General features: G+C 38.9%; 1 protein-coding gene across 6 annotated transcripts in view; it reads left to right on the top strand.

Annotated features, from left to right (window-relative positions):
- LOC108945758 (uncharacterized) overlaps positions 1-18,843 on the top strand; it is a 63,003-nt gene that overhangs the window by 13,263 nt on the left and 30,897 nt on the right. For 4 of the 6 annotated variants that reach the window (XM_070177374.1, XM_070177370.1, XM_070177371.1 and 1 more), the window contains 7 exons: positions 3,240-3,258; positions 5,570-5,623; positions 6,526-6,653; positions 6,732-6,800; positions 7,992-8,077; positions 13,979-14,088; positions 14,802-14,852. In XM_070177374.1, the coding sequence (XP_070033475.1) occupies positions 3,240-3,258; positions 5,570-5,623; positions 6,526-6,653; positions 6,732-6,800; positions 7,992-8,077; positions 13,979-14,088; positions 14,802-14,852 (517 nt within the window). The remainder of the gene's footprint in view (positions 1-3,239; positions 3,259-5,569; positions 5,624-6,525; positions 6,654-6,731; positions 6,801-7,991; positions 8,078-13,978; positions 14,089-14,801; positions 14,853-18,843) is intronic. The other 2 variants (XM_070177372.1, XM_070177373.1) reach the window with 2 other exon arrangements.

Here is an 18,843-nt window from a genome sequence, read left to right as displayed (position 1 = left end):
TCCCTTTGTCCCAATTATATGGCACACTTTCTTTTTTAGTTAGTCCCAAGAAATGATAACTCTCTATATTTACTTATTTAGTATAATTTCACTTTAAACTTCCTATTTTACCCTTAATGTGATGATTTATAGCCACATAAATTTCTATATTTTGATTTAAATCATAAGTTTCAAAAGTCTTTCTTTCTTTTATTTTTAAACTTTGTGCCCAGTCAAACACGATAACATAAATTGGAATGGAGGGAGTAATACAAATCAACAAAGAACTTTAAATTCTTTCCAAAAGGTGTTTAATATATGAGAAACAATATTTTAGTCTTACTATCCTGGCCGGAAGACGCTAGGAAATGCGTGTTGCATACCTGCAATTTGCTTATCTACATCCCACTTAGTTATACATGTATGCTATGTTTGAGTTGATAGTGATTGTGGAGGAAGTCTAAGTAATTAGTATCTTCGCTAGTATTAGTTGAATTTGAGTAAATGAGCTAAGGCATTTCTATAATTTTGTATTGGCAACAATCTATATTTATTTCGTAAAATTTTGATTGACTTATCAAGAGAAAAAAAGAAAAGAAACTGTCGAGATTTTTCTGGTGATGCTTTTTGCTAATTTGAATTGTCAAACTCCATCTCTTAATGAATATCCTTCTTGGTGGTATTTGGTGTAGACTTAGCTAAATACTAGATGTAGCAGCCCATGCAAAGCACGTTTTGCATGGGCCCAAGCCAGACTTACATTCAAATGCAAGAACTCAAAGAGCCTTGTGGAAAAATAGTTTCCCATAAAACCTCATTACATCATAAATACAAGCTTAGTAGATGGTCAAGACTGGATACAACTTAAATGCATATTTTATCCCTAATAGGCATGGTATAAATATGAACCTTTCTTCAGGAGCTTTGCAAATTACTTGATAATAGAAAAGGGAAAGAATGGCTGGAATCTATTTTTAATGAAGTTGAAGTCAGCAAAATCAAATACGAGATGCTCGTAGACCGCCCTGTGAACATTGTGCATTGGTGTGTCCTGGTTCTCTATATCAAATGACGACGAAAGAAATAGCAAACAAGAGAAATCCTAAAAAGAAAAAAGAAAATAGAGGAAGAAGAAGATAAAGAATGATAAGGATCTTGATACCAAATTTGATAGAATTAGGCTACAATTAGTTTATAACACTAATTACATCCTAATTACGTAACAATTGACCCAAAGATATTAAAGATAAGAGAAGAAGATTACCAAATAAGATCTACACCTTCAATGGCAATCCAAGGAGCTCTTCAAGAACTCAATAAGGTCTCCAAAAAGACTCACATAAACATATCATCCAAAAACTAAAACTAAAAGACTCACCATTTGGCTAAGTAAGCTAATGGGCTAAGGCTCAAGTCCGAATACATAAAACAAGGAAAAGCCTAAACTAAGTAAAATGGGTCGTGTGGCAATGGGGCATGTATATGGGCAATGTATGATCTCTCTTAAGTCTCTAATGTTGATCTAACGTGGTCAACCGTGATCAACCCTTGGTCAAACCCATAGTCAAAGTTGGTCAACTCTTCGTAGAGCTCCCCGGTCTTTTCAAATAATGTATGCTCGTGATCTATTTATAGTCATCTCCCTCCCTTCAAAAAAGATTTGTTCCCAAATATTGACTTGTAATCAAAAGAACACAAGGTGTAAAGCCTCAGAACATTTCATAAGAATCATTTGACTACAAATTATTCTAGCCAACATGACTTTGAACAAAAACTCTTTAACCATATTTGTTCCCATCATCATATAAAAACACTTGTGATAGAGCATCGAGGGTGTGGCCTAGTGGTCAATGAAGTGGGTTGAGAACCATGAGGTCTCAAGTTCAAATCCTAGCGGAGGCAAAAATAGTAGGTGACTTCTTCCCATATGTCCAAGTCTTAGTGGACAGAGTTAACTGGTACCTGTTGCTGGTGGGAGGTAGCAGGTATCCCGTGGAATTAGCCATGATGCGCGCAAGTTGGCCCGGACACTACGATTATCATAAAATAAATACACTTATGATAGATCCACACATCACAATAAGGAAGGACAAAGAGTCCATTCATAACGCATAACACTTGTTTCATCCAGCAAAAGTAGTGACATGTGATTAATATATCAAGTAAATGGGGGAAAACAACTAAAATGATAGTAACGTTCAACTCAACCACAATCAAGTGTTCAATCCAGTGACTTCTTCAAGCATACACCACCTATCATATAGGCAAGTATCATCAAAGCTAATAAAGATCAAACTAACTTATCTCATTGTGATTCATCTTGATGTCACTTTTCTAGTGAGTATTGTCTATCAGTTTCTATATTCTCCATGTGAAGCTCACGGGGACGCAGAAATCTGTATCCTTCACATATAAAATTCTGTCCAGGAAAAGGTTTACTGTATGATGATCAAGGATTCATATGCTGTACTTTTTTTCTATGTTGTTTTTGGGATTTTTTTTAAAATTTAGAAATTTGGGATGTCTTTATGATGTAATTAGGCCTTTCCTATTTTGCTTTACTTTTTGGGATTGTGGATGTCGATTGACTATATTTACTGCCAAACGGATGCTTTAACCTTTAGTTGGAGACTTTTTAATGTTTGAAGGCAATGATATGAAAGAGAAAGGAAACATTTCCTCTACCACAGGGCAAACAATTATATTTTACGGCATTTAATAAATTACTTATACAAATCACAAAATAAAAGAATGAATTTCAAATATTGGTATCATGGTAAAACACAACCCAAAATATAAATGGATGGAATGATCTAGCTATACCATCATCGAGCCGAAAAGTGCAAGTACCATGTGAACTCGTGTTATGTCTTACAAAAGACCTAGAAGCTTGCTAATCCTTTCTTTGACCCCCCCATCAGTGGCGTCACATACACCCCGTTAAGGGGCTTAGTGTCCTCGGTGAGGTTTGCGCCACATTGATACCATATTTGTCACAACCCAAGCTCATGACACATATTGTCCGCATTGGCCCAAAAGATCTCACGGATTTGTCCCCTGGGTTAAGCCACATAATTTCTATTTGGAGTTGAACTCAATTCTGTTAGATGGCCGATCCATAGATTCTGTCGCTGGATGGGAGTCTCTTCATAATATCTTCTTCATTTGACTTCTTTTATGCAATTTCTTTGATCATTTTCTTTTGGGCACTTACTGTGACATATAGTCTCATCCTCTAACTTAAGTTGCATTCTTTGCAGGTTGTTTTTGATCATGACGGTAAGAGTCGTTATTGTATAATTTCTTTCTCTTTGACCATTCTCAGTTTTCGTCTCTGTCATTATGTCTTGAGCTTTTCGTAGAGTTCCTCTAATTGCATCGCCATCGTTTCATGCGTATCACTTTTTGATTAGACAGAGCCTATGCAGTTTTGGTGTATGTTTTTCCTTGCTTATCTCATTTTTATCGATACAATTCTCTCTTGTTATTCTTAAAGCATTTGATATAGTTATAATCCTGAAATGTTATTTATCAAAAGCAGTATGTTATTCAGAATTTGTGACTTCAATTCAAATTTTCAGTCTTGTCATTCCTTATATCAGGATGAAGGAAAGAAGTGATTTTCCCTTTTAACTTGTTATTTTTATTTTTTGATATTGAGCTCATGTTGAAAGCAAAAGCAAAGCTCTTCCAGCTGCTGTTGGAATTATTGCCTCGTTTTCCCTTTATTTTTACTTTCTTAAAACTTTCTTCACAAGGTTCATATGAATTGTTGGGACAAGTTAACACATTTTTTATGTCATCGCGGAAGGACCATGGTAAATTCATCTTTACTGTGTAGGTTGACAGTTTACTATCCAAGCTTTGCAACCGCATTTGGCCATTTAAGCTCTAGATAATTGTTGCATCTTTGTTATCTCTAGCTTTTTACCCAAAATTCGAAGTCAAACGAGAATGTTGTCCTCGTTTGCGTTGTTATCTAAGGCGATAAAATTTTGCTCTACAAAAGTGAGTGCTTTATTTGAAGATAAGGTTTGAAATGACAAAAGAAAAGTGACTAATTATCTACTCAGACAATCCAAACTGATAGGTATAGGTATGCTCAGTCCTCCCTCTTCAATAGCCTGGTGTAAAGGAGCCATTTCCTCTTCCTTTCCACTTTCTTAAATCCTGATCTAATTGTGTGATATTCTATATGTAGAGTACCTCCATCATTCTCTGTGGTTCCTCTACCACCCAGTTTTGTAAGTTTCTCCTGAATCTTAGGTATCCCATGCTGCACCTCTTGTTTTATTTCCATATACCTGATTAATTGCTTCCTCCCTCTAACTCGATATACGAAAGACCGAAGCGTAGGTGACGCTTAGGGAAACTAATTCACATACATTTTCACTTATGTAAGTGGCGTTGCTGCTGAACTCCTCCCATCCTTATATGGTGCTCCCTCATTACCCAAGTCCATAAGTAAAGTGATGTTTTCAGTCCTTCAACCTCCTACATGTGTGCCATATTTTTCCGCTATTACCATCTCCAAAGTGCCTATTACTCAGTCCCAATTCTCCATATCTAATCCCTTAGTGGGGTAAAATAACAACATATCACATAAGTTCGAGTTTTTTTGAAAGAATTCTTAAAAAGAAGAAAATTTTGAGATGTATAGGATGGACAATCCAAGATTTAGAACATGTAAAGGACGTTCTAGAGGTGTACGAGGTGGACAACACAAAGTGTAAAGCAGGTACGAGGCAAGCCCATTTCTCGAGGAGTTAGTTCCATGAGACTCAAGTCCCCATGGCCACCTTGGTGCATTTAAATGCTACCTCACACCGGGGCAAATCCTGATATGAGTCCCAACTTTCTTTAAAACGCTGGAACACATATCTGACCGTGAATCATTACTGTCGCTGCAATAATATAAGTTGATAGCTCTTTTTGTTTGGATTTTGAATCAACTAGCGTCCGTACTCACTTTTCTTTTTGAAAGAGATCAATGATACTGCTTAAATATGCTAAAAAGATGTCTGATAATGATAGTAAGGTGCAATAACTTTCAGAATTTAGATACATAGTGCAACCTTGGAAAGTTCGGCTGGCAAGTTGCTGAACCTTAGATAGTGCAGACGATAAAGTGCAGATAGTGTGTATTATCTTTTTACTTATTTCTTGATAGTTATAATGGAATTTCCGTCTTAAACAGTTAAATATCTTCTTGGGATATATTTTGTGAAATTCAGATTTCTTTCTTGAGATTGTTTCTTGGACACCGGTTTTTTGATACAATTTTGCTAGCAACAGGGGCGGATCCAACCTATTACATGTGGGTTCCCGGGAACCCAGTAGCTTTTGGATATACCCTGTATATATATTACAAAATCCACTAAATATCCATAAATATTTGATTGTGAACCCATTTACTTATTGTATATTTATTTAAGGTCGCTACAGGAACCCATAAACTTTAAATCCTGGATCCGCCTCTGGCTAGTATTGTGTTGATCTACACATCATCAATAATTGATGAAAGTTTTTCATAATAACTGGGACTAAGCGAGTTTCTCTTAATAATGTTTGTCAAATCAAATCCTTACAGGATTTCCCTTTGGTCATACATCTCTTTCAACCAAACAAAATTTTGTTGCAAAAGGTATGTTTCTTCTTTTGTCCTTTTCTGAAGCTTACTATGTTGAGAGCCAAGTGAGAGGGTTTCTTTGGTTCTGATGGCAGCTAGAGATTTAAGAGATTCCAACAGTATCTTATGTATGAGATAAAAACTTGTTACAAACCTATCCCAGTTGGACACTGTCCGTAAGTACGTAACATAAACTGCAATGCGGTATATCAATTTCTGAATCTTCGTGATGATTACTTCATGTCATTTTCTTGTGCTGTACCATAATGTCAATTCTTTTTCTCTTAATAATTTGATGCTAGAAGATATGTTTGTTTCACTTTTTCAATTTTTTTTTTGTTCACTTCCTTTTGTTTTGGAAGGAGAGGGAAGATGTAAGCTCTTATTTGGAAGTGGCTTGGTTGAGCACTTACCTATTGTTAACAGTGAGAGTTTTGATGTTAGTATACAACTTAGGTATTCACGTTGGTAAAAGTTCTTTCTGGAAACGATAGGATAATCAAGTTTATTCCAGTTCTGAAAGTGAAGTTTGTTCTCAGGAAGGTTCTTTTATTTCTATGGTTTGCCAGTTGATGTGATTTTAGATATATGAACTTCCTTGTTGCAAGATAATAGAAAGTGCATGGCTTATAAAGAGAAGAAATTTACATGTGCATTATAGTATTGGTAAATTTTCTAAAGAAAAGGGAAGTAGTAACTGTTGAATAGTACATATAGGAGATATAACTTCCAAAAGTGCAAGTGTTGCTTTTAAAAAATCAGTCTTTTCTTTTGTGGGATAAGGCCTTTAATAAATCACTATGATAACATTGCAGATCGCATTGATAATTTAGGTCTTACGTGTTAGCCAAAGTCATTTGAAGCTTTATTCTCTTGTCAATAGTTCCATTTTTAATATTCTAGATTATTTTGCATAGGCCTGAATTTTCGTCACAATATGTACCCCTCTTACAAAAGCAATCGTCCTCCAACACCTGATACAATTGTTCAAGGACTTCAATTTTTGAAAGCTTCCCTTAAGGCCATGTCTGTCAAGGTGATTGAGGTGAGGTTCGTCGAGTACTGGGTCAAAGATCAATCCTCTAAGCTTGCAAGATGCTAGGTTCATTTGTTTCTTAAGCAGGTGCCAGGTGTTGAAGCTGATGATGTTATTGGAACCTTGGCTGTTAGGAGCGTTGATGCTGGATTCAAGGTAGATAAGGAATCTTTCTAAATTGCTAAGCGGGTACAAAATTACCTGACATAAAGCATTTCATACCCATACTTTTCAGCCTTTCATCTTATGTCAACCGTAACTGCTAGAATCCAAGTTGAGCCACTCAAACAAAATAATAAAAAATGAAAAAAAAAAAACTGTATAGGTGTAAGAAAAGAGTCTCGAGTCTATTTAGAATTTCTCTGACTGGTGTTGTTGAAATATTATCTTGACCTCATCTTACAGTATTTTCATTTGCCTTCAACAGGCCTGTCTTCTCTTTGAAATGTTAGAAGGCAAAAGTTTCTTTTCCAAAGAAAACTGATGGAATCCAGAGGAAAAATGAATAGGAATATGGCAGTAGGTTGGGAGTGGAGCAGATGTGGGAACGTTTTCCACCCATTCCCACCATTGCAAACCCTTCACCTGCAGCCCCATCTTCACCATGGTGGCCTAGTCTCTTTGTGCACACGCCCATCCATAGGCATTTATCGCCCAACAACACACAAGCACTCCAACAAATTCTACTTTTCGGGGGGGTGTTATTTAAATCTTAACAAGTCTTGGTACAAAGAAGAAATCTAACTAGCACTTTGAGATAAAAGTAAAAATTGTAGTAGTGATCAGTAACGCTCTATTGATGACCAAAAACAAAATTTGAAATATAACTATAACATGGAAGACGTGTGTTAGGTGGCCACTTGTGTCACGTGCCACAATCCAATACTTGTGGTTGAAGAAAGTAAGAGAAATAGGACAGGTGGTATCTGTAGCTGGAGTAGAATATCAGTGATTTTTGAAGGGTAGGCATGTGTTTGAATAACTGCGAGAGGAAGCAAGTATCTTTTAGTTTGAGATTAACGGTTGTTCAATTATCAGATCTTCATGATCTCTCAGCATTGATGTGTCTAGACTCTAGATAATCTCTACGTTGATATGCTCGTTTGTTTACACAGTATACCCAAAATTTGTGCTGCAGAGTTTCTTCCGCTTATCTGCAGTCCATTTCTTTGATTTTTGAGAACATCCAATGTGGTCGATTTTACTTACTAATCTCCCCACCCCCCCAAAAAAAAAAATGTGGACAAGCATTTCTTGTAGAATATGAAATTATATCTTAAGAACCCTGATACCTTCTACTTTGTTATCTAGCTGATGTGTTTGTTGCTTGTTCTACTATTAATACAGGTGCGAGTTGTTTCCCCAGATAAAGATTTTTTCCAGATTCTGTCTCCTTCATTACGCCTTCTACGAATAGCTCCTCGTGGATTTGAGTCAGTGCACCTCACTTCAGCATGTTGATTAATTTGTGCTGGTTGGGACTTGAATCAGTTGATATCAGCATATTTGCACTGTTGATCAGTTTATCCTACTTTGCTTCGTGATGTATATCTGAGCACTTCATCCTTTTCTTTTACCTTTGGGATTGAATAGGATCAAACTGAAATAGATGCCATAGTAAATTAAACTGCAGGAACTATTATGGTAAACTCGGGATGTCCTGAGATGCACTTAGAATAGGGTAGGAGATACAACTTTTGCTGAAGTATTTGAGAGTTACTTTATTGCTTTACCCAAAATCAACTATCTATGTACTTCAGATGTTGTTTAAAGCACAATTTTCTTTCTGACTCTGTCCAAGTAAAAGGGGAGACATTCCAGTTAATGGATGGATTAAGGGTTTGGGGATATGGTGAATTTGATTCATATGTTTATAAGAAAATTTGTTACTGTGCCTATATTTGATGTTTTTCATATTACAACAACTGTCGAGGGAACTTAATATGACATGAGTATTTTGGAGTTGGTAGGACGGATTCTGAATTCCAGGAGTGTCTTGGAAATTAATGAACCAACATGTCTTATCAAGGAAGTACACCTTGAATTTTGATGGTTGACTAAGGTGAATCATGGACTAGCTTGGCATATCCACAAGTTGAGTCAGCATTTTGTGGAGATTACTACAATGAGTAGTTCCATTTTTTTTAAGGATAAGATATAGTTAATGCTGCGGATAGTTTTTGTTAGTTTACAGCATGTATATAGTGTAGTATTGTCCCACATTGGTAGAAGAGTAGTATGTCCTTGTATAGTATAGCTATAAATAAGGACCTCTTGTATTGTATTGTTCATCCAATATCAATAACATATTTTCTCCCGTGCCTTCTCACATGGTATCAGAGCAATTGTGAGAGACTTATCGCTGTGCATAAATTCCAGCGATTCCGGGAAAGAGAAATCAGTATTTTTTTAAGGCTGTTTTCTATCTGCTTCATTTCTGTCAGTGTTGTGCAAAATCCAACACTACCACGAGAGTCGTCACTGTCCGGCGACCAAACCCCAGTGAAAAACTCCGGCAGCAGCCTCCTCACGCGCCTCCACGCGCTACCAGAAGCTCACGCGCCGGCGCGTACGACCACTTCCGGCCATTTTTTGAAAATCTTCCTTCAGAACAGTTGGGTCGCCTGGTAATTCCGATCCTACCCCTACTGTTTTCATTTCATTCCGACAACTTTGAGTTTTTTCCGGCAGCTACAGTACTATTCCGACAGCTACAGTACTATTCCGGCAGCTACAGTTTTCAGTATTCTGTTTCTGTGTTTCCGTACACTGTTTCAGTGGATTACAGTTGATTCTTTCTCGTATTTGGTAATAATTTGCAACAATGTCTTTGAGATTTGATGCTTTTGGGTCTAGAAACATGAGTTCTGGAAGCTCTAGTGCTATTATTACCTCGGAACCTTTAATGGGAGGTTCAAACTACTTAGCTTGGACTTCATCTGTCGAGTTATGGTGTAGAGGTCAAGGTGTTCAAGATCATCTAATCAAACAGTCTAGCGATGGAGATGAAAAGGCAATAGCACTTTGGGCAAAAATCGATGCTCAGTTATGTAGCATCTTGTGGCGATCTATTGATTCCAAGTTGATGCCCTTGTTTCGTCCATTCCAGACATGTTATTTGGTTTGGGCAAAGGCACGCACCTTATACACTAATGACATATCTCGCTTCTATGATGTGATATCACGGATGACAAACTTAAAGAAGCAGGAATTGGATATGTCTACTTACTTGGGTCAAGTACAGGTAGTCATGGAGGAATTTGAGAAGTTGATGCCAGTTTCTGCTAGTGTGGAAAAACAACAAGAGCAGCGACAGAAGATGTTTCTCGTTCTTACCCACGCTGGACTTCCTAGTGATCTTGATTCAGTACGCGACCAGATTTTGGCTAGTCCGTCTGTCCCGACAGTTGATGAATTATTCTCTCGATTACTCCGCCTTGCTGCAGCACCAAGTCCACCAGTGATCTCATCACAGATACTTGATTCCTCTGTTCTTGCATCCCAGACAATGGATGTTCGGGCATCTCAAACTATGGAGCATAGACGAGGAGGAGGTCGTTTTGGAAGATCTAGACCCAAGTGTTCTTATTGTCACAAACTTGGACACACTCGTGAAATGTGCTATTCCTTACATGGTCGTCCACCCAAAAATGCTTACATTGCTCAGACCGAGACTCCAGGTAACCAAGGATTTTCTTTATCTAAAGAAGAATATAATGAGCTCCTTCAGTATCGAGCAAGTAAGCAGACATCTCCACAAGTAGCCTCAGTTGCTCAGACTGATACTTCTGTTTCTGGTAATTCTTTTGCTTGTGTTTCCCAGTCTAGCACTTCTTGGCCCATGGGTCATGGACTCCGGCGCTTCTGATCACATCTCTGGTAATATATCACTTTTGTCAAATATTGTATATTCACAGTCTCTTCCCACTGTTACTTTAGCCAATGGATGTCAAACTAAGGCAAAAGGAGTTGGACAAGCTAATCCCTTGTCTTCTATCACCCTAGATTCCGTTCTTTATGTCCCTGGCTGTCCTTTTAGTCTTGCATCTGTTAGTCGTTTGACTCGTGCCCTCCATTGTGGTATATATTTTATTGACGATTCTTTTATTATGCAGGACCGCAGTACGGGACAGACAATTGGTACATGACGTGAATCAGAAGGCCTTTACTACCTTAACTCACTCAGTCCTTTCACAACATGTCTAGTTACAGATCCTCCAGATCCAATCCACATACGTTTAGGACATCCGAGTTTATCCAAACTTCAGAAGATGGTGCCTAGTTTATCTAGTTTGTCTACATTAGATTGTGAGTCGTGTCAACTTGGGAAATATACCTGAGCCTCCTTTTCGCGTAGTGTTGAGAGTCATGCAGAGTCTGTCTTCTCCTTAGTTCATTCTGATATATGGGGTCCTAGTAGAGTCAGTTGATCCTTGGGATTTCGTTATTTTGTCAGTTTCATTGATGATTATTCAAGATGTACTTGGCTTTTCTTAATGAAAGATCGTTCTGAGTTATTTTCTATATTCCAGAGTTTCTGTGCAGAAATCAAAAACCAATTTGGTGTTTCTATTCGCATTTTTCGCAGTGATAATGCCTTAGAATATTTATTTTCTCAATTTCAGCAGTTTATGACTTCTTAGGGAATTATTCATCAGACATCTTGTCCTTATACCTCTCGGCAAAATGGGGTTGCTGAGAGAAAGAATAGGCACCTTATTGAGACTGCTCGCACACTTCTAATTGAATCTCGTGTTCCGTTGCGTTTTTGGGGCGATGCAGTTCTCACAACTTGTTATCTGATTAATCAGATGCCTTCATCTCCCATCACGAATCAGATTCCGCATTCAGTATTGTTTCCCCAGTCACCCTTATACTCTCTTCCACCTCGTGTTTTTGGGAGCACATGTTTTGTTCATAACTTAGCCCCTGGGAAAGATAAGTTAGCTCCTCGTGCTCTCAAGTGTGTCTTCATTGGTTATTCTCGTGTTCAGAAGGGATATCGTTGTTATTCTCCAGATCTTCGCAGGTACCTTATGTCAGCTGACGTCACATTTTTTGAGTCTAAACCTTTCTTTACCTCTGCTGACCACCATGATATATCTGAGGTCTTACCTATACCGACCTTTGAGGAGTTTACTATAGCTCCTCCTCCACCTTCGACCACAGAGGTTTCATCCATACCAACCGTTGAGGAGTCTAGTGTTGTTCCCCCTAGTTCCCCAGCCACAGGAACACCACTCTTGACTTATCATCGTCGTTTGCGTCTTCCATCAGGCTCAACTGGTTCTCGTCCTGCACCTGACCCTGCTTCTGCTGCGGACCCTGCTCTTAGTACACCGATTGCACTTCGGAAAGGTATACGGACCACACTTAACCCTAATCCTCATTATGTCGGTTTGAGCTATCATCGTCTGTCATCTCCCCATTATACTTTTATATCTTCTTTGTCCTTGGTTTCCATCCCTAAGCCTACAGGTGAAGCGTTGTCTCATCCAGGATGGCGACAGGCTATGAGTGACGAGATGTCTGCTTTACATACAAGTGGTACTTGGGAGCTTGTTCCTCTTCCCTCAGGTAAATCTACTGTTGGTTGTCGTTGGGTTTATGCAGTCAAAGTTGGTCCCGATGGACAGATTGATCGACTTAAGGCCCGTCTTGTTGCCAAAGGATATACTCAGATATTTGGGCTCGATTACAGTGATACCTTCTCTCCCGTGGATAAAGTGGCTTCAGTCCGCCTTTTTCTATCCATGGCTGCGGTTCGTCATTGGCCCCTCTATCAGCTGGACATTAAAAATGCCTTTTTTCACGGTGATCTTGAGGATGAGGTTTATATGGAGCAACCACCTGGTTTTGTTGCTCAGGAGGAGTCTCGTGGCCTTGTATGTCGCTTGCGTCGGTCACTTTATGGTCTAAAGCAGTCTCCTCGAGCATGGTTTGGTAAGTTCAGCACGGTTATCCAGGAGTTTGGCATGATTCATAGTGAAGCTGATCACTCTGTGTTTTATCGGCACTCTGCTTCAAGTCTCTGTATTTATCTGGTAGTCTATGTTGATGATATTATTATTACTGGCAATGATCAGGATGGTATTACCAATCTGAAGCAGCATCTCTTCCAGCACTTCCAAACTAAGGATCTAGGCAGATTGAAGTACTTTCTAGGTATTGAGGTTGCCCAGTCTAGCTCAGGTATTGTTATTTCTCAAAGAAAATATGCTTTAGACATTCTTGAGGAGATGGGGATGATAGGTTGCAGACCTGTTGACACTCCGATGGATCCGAATTCTAAACTTATGCCAGGACAGGGGGAGCCGCTTAGCGATCCTGCAAGCTATAGGCGGCTGGTTGGAAAATTAAATTATCTCACAGTGACTAGACTCGACATTTCTTATCCTGTGAGTGTTGTAAGTCAGTTTATGAATTCTCCCTGTGATAGTCATTGGGATGCAGTTGTCCGCATTATTCGATATATAAAATCGGCTCCAAGCAAAGGGTTACTCTTTGGGGATCGAGGTCATGAGCAGATCATTGGATACTCAGATGCTGATTGGGCAGGATCACCTTCTGATAGACGTTCTACATCTGGATATTGTGTTTTAGTAGGAGGAAATTTGGTGTCCTGGAAGAGCAAGAAACAGAATGTAGTTGCTCGGTCTAGTGCAGAAGCAGAATATCGAGCAATGGCTATGGCAACATGTGAGCTAGTCTGGACCAAACAATTGCTCAAGGAGTTGAAATTTGGTGAAATCAGTCGGATGGAACTTGTGTGCGATAATCAAGCTGCCCTTCATATTGCATCAAATCCGGTGTTCCATGAGAGAACTAAACACATTGAGATTGATTGTCACTTCGTCAGAGAAAAGATACTTTCAGGAGAGATTGCTACAAAGTTTGTGAGGTCGAATGATCAACTTGCAGATATTTTCACCAAGTCCCTCACTGGTCCTCGTATTGATTATATATATAACAAGCTCGGTACATATGATTTGTATGCACCTGCTTGAGGGGGAGTGTTAGTTTACAACATGTATATAGTGTAGTATTGTCCCACATTGGTAGAAGAGTAGTATGTCCTTGTATAGTATAGCTATAAATAAGGACCTCTTGTATTGTATTGTTCATCCAATATCAATAACATATTTTCTCCCGTGCCTTCTCACAGTCTTTTTCCCCTTTACCATTAGTTTTCCTATGATTTTGATGCCTTCTGTTGTTTCATTATGGATTGTGTCCATGGTTTTATTTGTCTCATTTTTCTGTCATCATACACATGCAACTACTGTATTCTGAAACACTTTCTAAGTCCTTCGGCCTTTTCTTACATTTTGCAGGATGGTCTCATTTGGAATGGAGGATTTTGCTGGAAAATATGGAGGACTAAAACCTTCTCAATTTGTTGATTTGATCTCACTTACGGGTGATAAATCTGATAACATACCAGGTTTATCTGTGCTTCCTTAAGTAAACTTTTCTGTATAATGAAGGGTAGATTGCTCAGGGCTTTCTCTTTGTTTTCAACTAAACTCGCTCAGGCCCTCCAACTTCTGAAACACCCTTAGCCAGACCTTACCCAGAAATTTTCTGCCAAGAATGTATCAAGTTGCATCAGAAGCCTTTAAGACTTGAGCAAAAGAAAAGTATTAGCAAACATACTTAGGTCCAATTTCATTGGAGGTCCGAGTAAGTAATGTAAAAGTAGTGCTGGCCTATTTATTGCATTCTGAAAGTTAAAGTTAAGTGATGACTGATCCAAATGACGAGATACAGAAAAATTTTGAGTTCTTAAAAATGGAAATGACTTGAGTGATTGTAGGAGGCATTTCATGGCACCTTCACTCTCATCGTAACAGCCCAAATGAAGAGGAGAAAAAAATGCCATATCTGTATCTCATTACTTCGGAATCGGTGTTGTATAGATCACTTATAAAACATGGTGCTGTTAGTTTCATGTGCTCTACCTGTGGACAGATTCTGGTATCTTTCCAATATATCAGAGTGGATAACTCTGTTTAACTGGACCGAAAAAAGTAGTTTACTAGTAGATCTCATTCAGCTTCAGCTTAATGATAGTACTTCATTGGGATCTGTCATCTGATAAAACTTTGCTTTTTACTAATCTGGCATTATATTCTTTGTTTTTGTTTCCATGTGCAGGAGTTCATGGGATTGGAGATGTACATGCAATTCAGCTTATTATGAAATTTGGTAAGTTAATTAATGTTAGTAAGTTAGTCTGGAGAACCTTAATTTTGTCGGGCAGTTATAACTGCTTCCCCTCCTTTTGAAGGATAAATCCTTTCCATGATGGCCTCGTTTCCTGCATGTTACTGCTACACTTTATAAGTATTCGCAAATGTAGTGCACATGAACAAGTTTGTAATCAGAAGTATTGTTAGTGCCTATAGGTTCCTGGGTTTCTAGACAACGTGGTTGAAGGTAAATTATTTTTGTCCAACGCAATGGTCTGGCATGCAAAATATTCACTCTGACTAAAAAAGAAAATCTTGCCATTTCTGTCAATCTCTGTTCACTTCCCTTAAAAGAGAAGTTCAGATTTATTTTATGTAACAAGAAATATGTGAGTTCGCATTTACATCTCTAGGTGTCACATTTTCCTCTATTCTTTAATTAGTAATGTGAGAATGCACGGGAGAAAAATCTATTATTGATGTTAATTGTAATACAATGAACCCTATTTATAAGTACACATACTATATAACCTACTCCTATTACATACAGGACTAGGACTGATATTCACATAGCTATTCTAACACTCCCCCTCAAGCTGGTGCATACAAATCATATGTACCAAGCTTGTTACATATATAACTAATCGAGGACCAGTGAGGGGCTTGATAAAAATATCGGCAAGCTGATCATTCGACGTCACAAACTTTGTTGTAATATCTCCTGATAGTATCTTTTCTCTGACGAAGTGACAATCAATCTCAATATGTTTAGTTCTCTCATGGAACACCGGATTCGATGCAATATGAAGGGCAACTTGATTATCACACACAAGTCCCATTTGGCTGATCTCACCAAATTTCAACTCCTTGAGCAACTGTTTGATCCAAACTAGCTCACATGTTGCCATAGCCATTGCTCGATATTCTGCTTCTGCACTAGACCGAACGACGACATTCTGTTTCTTGCTCTTCCAAGACACCAAGTTACCTCCTACTAAAACACAATATCCAGACATAGAACGTCTATCAGAAGGTGATCCTGCTCAATCAGCATCTGAGTATCCAACGATCTGCTCATGACCTCGATCCTCGAACAATAGTCCTTTGCCTGGAGCTGATTTTATATATCGAAGAATGTGGACAACTGCATCCCAATGACTATCATAGGGAGAATCCATAAACTGACTTACAACACTCATAGGAAAGAATATGTCAGGTCTAGTCACCGTGAGGTAATTTAATTTACCAACCAGCAACCAGCCGCCTATATCTTGCAGGATCGCTAAGCGGCTCCCCCTTGCCCTGGCAGAAGTTTAGAATTCGGATCCATAGGAGTGTCAACAAGTCTACAGCCTGTCCATTCCTGTCTCCTCAAGAATGTCTAAGGCATACTTCCGTTGTGAGATCACAATACCTCAATACCCAAAAAATACTTTAATCTGCCAAGATCCTTAGTCTGAAAGTGCTGAAAGAGATGTTGCTTCAACTTAGTAATACCATCCTGATCATTGCCGGTGATAATAATATCATCAACATAAACCACCAGATAAATACAGAGATTTGAAGCAGAATGCCGATAAAACACAGAGTGATCGGCTTCACTACGAGTCATGCCAAACTCTTGAATAACTGTGCTGAACTTACCAAACCAGGCTCGAGGAGACTGCTTTAGACCATAGAGGGACCGGCGCAACCGACATACAAGGCCACTAGACTCCCCCTGAGCAACAAAATCAGGTGGTTGCTCCATATAAATCTCATCCTCAAGGTCACCGTGAAGAAAAACATTCTTAATGTCCAACTGATAAAGAGGCCAATGGCGAACAACATCCATGGATAGAAAAAAAACGGACCGATGCTATTTTAGTCACGGGAGAAAAAGTATCACTGTAATCGAGCCCAAATATCTGAGTATACCCTTTGGCAACAAGACGAGCCTTAAGTCGATCAACCTGGCCATCTGGACCAACTTTGACTGCATACACCCAACGGCAACCAACAGTCGATTTACCCGAAGGAAGAGGAACAAGCTCCCAAGTACCACTCGTATGTAAAGCAGACATCTCGTCAATCATAGCTTGTTGCCATCCTGGATGAGACAGTCCTTTACCTGTAGACTTAGGGATGGAAATAGAGGACAAAGATGATACAAATGCACAATAGGGTGATGACAGACGATGGCAACTTAAACCGACATAATGGGGATTGGGATTAAGTGTGGACCGTATACCTTTCCGTAGTGCAATCAGTTGACTAAGAGGAGACAAGTCTACAATATTAGCACTGTTAGGTGCGGGACGCGAATCAGGTGGGCCTGATGCTGGACGCGGACGACGATGATAAGTCAGGAGTGGTGGAGCTGCAGAAGGTTGAACTGGAGCTATAGGTGGTGGAACTGGAGCTATAAGTGGTGGAACTGGAGCTATAGGTGGTGGAGCTGCAACTGGAGCTGTAGGTCAAGCAAGGCGATCCATTTTGCTACAACCAATTTCTCAAATTCTTGACTAAAGGTTGTATGGTTAACAACCTTGGAATCCCAAATCAGAACACTTTTCTCTTTTTTTTTTGGAAAATCACTGTTCACTCGCCGGAAAATAAAAAAGGTCGTCGGATTTTGGTGAAACTTGGATGGGTAGGCTTGGAAAAGCCTCACGAACAAGCTGTCTTGAAGAAGCTTTGCGAAAAAATGACCGGAAAGTGGCCCACGTGCCGGCGCGTGAATCGGAACCCTTGCCAGAAAATTTTCTGTTGCCGGCGCGTGGAGGTGCGTGGCAGCATTTCTGCCGGAGAAATTTTCTGTCGTTGATCGCCGGAGAGTGATCTACCTCGTGGTGGTGTTGGTTTTTTCACAACACCGACATAAAGTGACTTTCACGTAGACAACCCTTAGGTCACTGGAAAAATTACACGATGATTAAGTTCTTTCTTCCCGATTACTGTGGGATGACGCACATCGATCTTTTCTCATTAATGCTCTGATAACATGTGAGAATGCACGGGAGAAAAATCTATTATTGATGTTGATTGTATTACAATGAACCCTATTTATAAGCACACATAATATATAACCTACTCCTATTACATACGGGACTAGGACTAATTACATATATATTCACATAACTATTCTAACAAGTAACACGAAAGGTGATACAATGCCCAGGGGCAGATCTACCTTATTAGGTAGGGGTGCCACGTCACCTGCATGCTCCATCTAAAATTTTGAGTATACATGTAGATATCTGTGACAAAACTGAAATGGTTTAAATGGCACCTGCATTAAACAAAACAGATGTGGGTACAGTGGTTCAGTGAGACCTCTGAAATCTTTCAATTCATAATGTATCAGAGTTCTATCCTCATTGAAGACATCCCCGAGAGTTGTTGCCTCCTTTTCTTTGTTCTTTTCTTTTCTTTTCTTTTCCCGACTTGTTATTCCTTTTGTTCTGTCACGACTAAAATCGTGATGACACCTAACCCCAACCCGTTAGGTAAGCCAACATTTGCAATTAACAAAGCAAAACAAATAAAGGTTAATTAGTTGTCATGATTTAAATAAAACATATTAAGTCTCACAACATCAACCAAAAGCTGAAAATACTATAATAATCTCCCAAAACCCGATATTACAAATTCATGAGCAACTAAATAGAGTACATTTGAGTCGCCATATTAAAGTACTGTCCGAACCAATATAACAGCAGGATACATAAGAAAGGGACTCCATAAGTTGCGAATCATGTGCATCAGCTCACCACGAAGTCTCCTACAAGCTGCTAAGCGCCCTCCTGAACGCCGCGGGTCCAATAGCAGGTTCTGCACAAAAATGTGCAAAAATATAGTATAAGTACAAAACAACGTGTACCCAGTAAACATCAAGTCTAACTCCGATGAAGTAGTGGTGTGATTTAGACAAAAGTGACATAATTCAATAACGTGCTAAACTCATAACAATGTACAATAAAAGAAAGAAAAACTAAGAAACCAGAGATACAAGTAGTAAGGTACAC

This window comes from Nicotiana tomentosiformis, chromosome 6, assembly GCF_000390325.3.
Source record: "Nicotiana tomentosiformis chromosome 6, ASM39032v3, whole genome shotgun sequence".
In the NCBI taxonomy this organism is placed as follows: domain Eukaryota; kingdom Viridiplantae; phylum Streptophyta; class Magnoliopsida; order Solanales; family Solanaceae; genus Nicotiana; species Nicotiana tomentosiformis.
The sequence above is the reverse complement of the archived record's forward strand: the minus strand, read 5'-3'. Positions and strand labels throughout refer to the sequence as shown.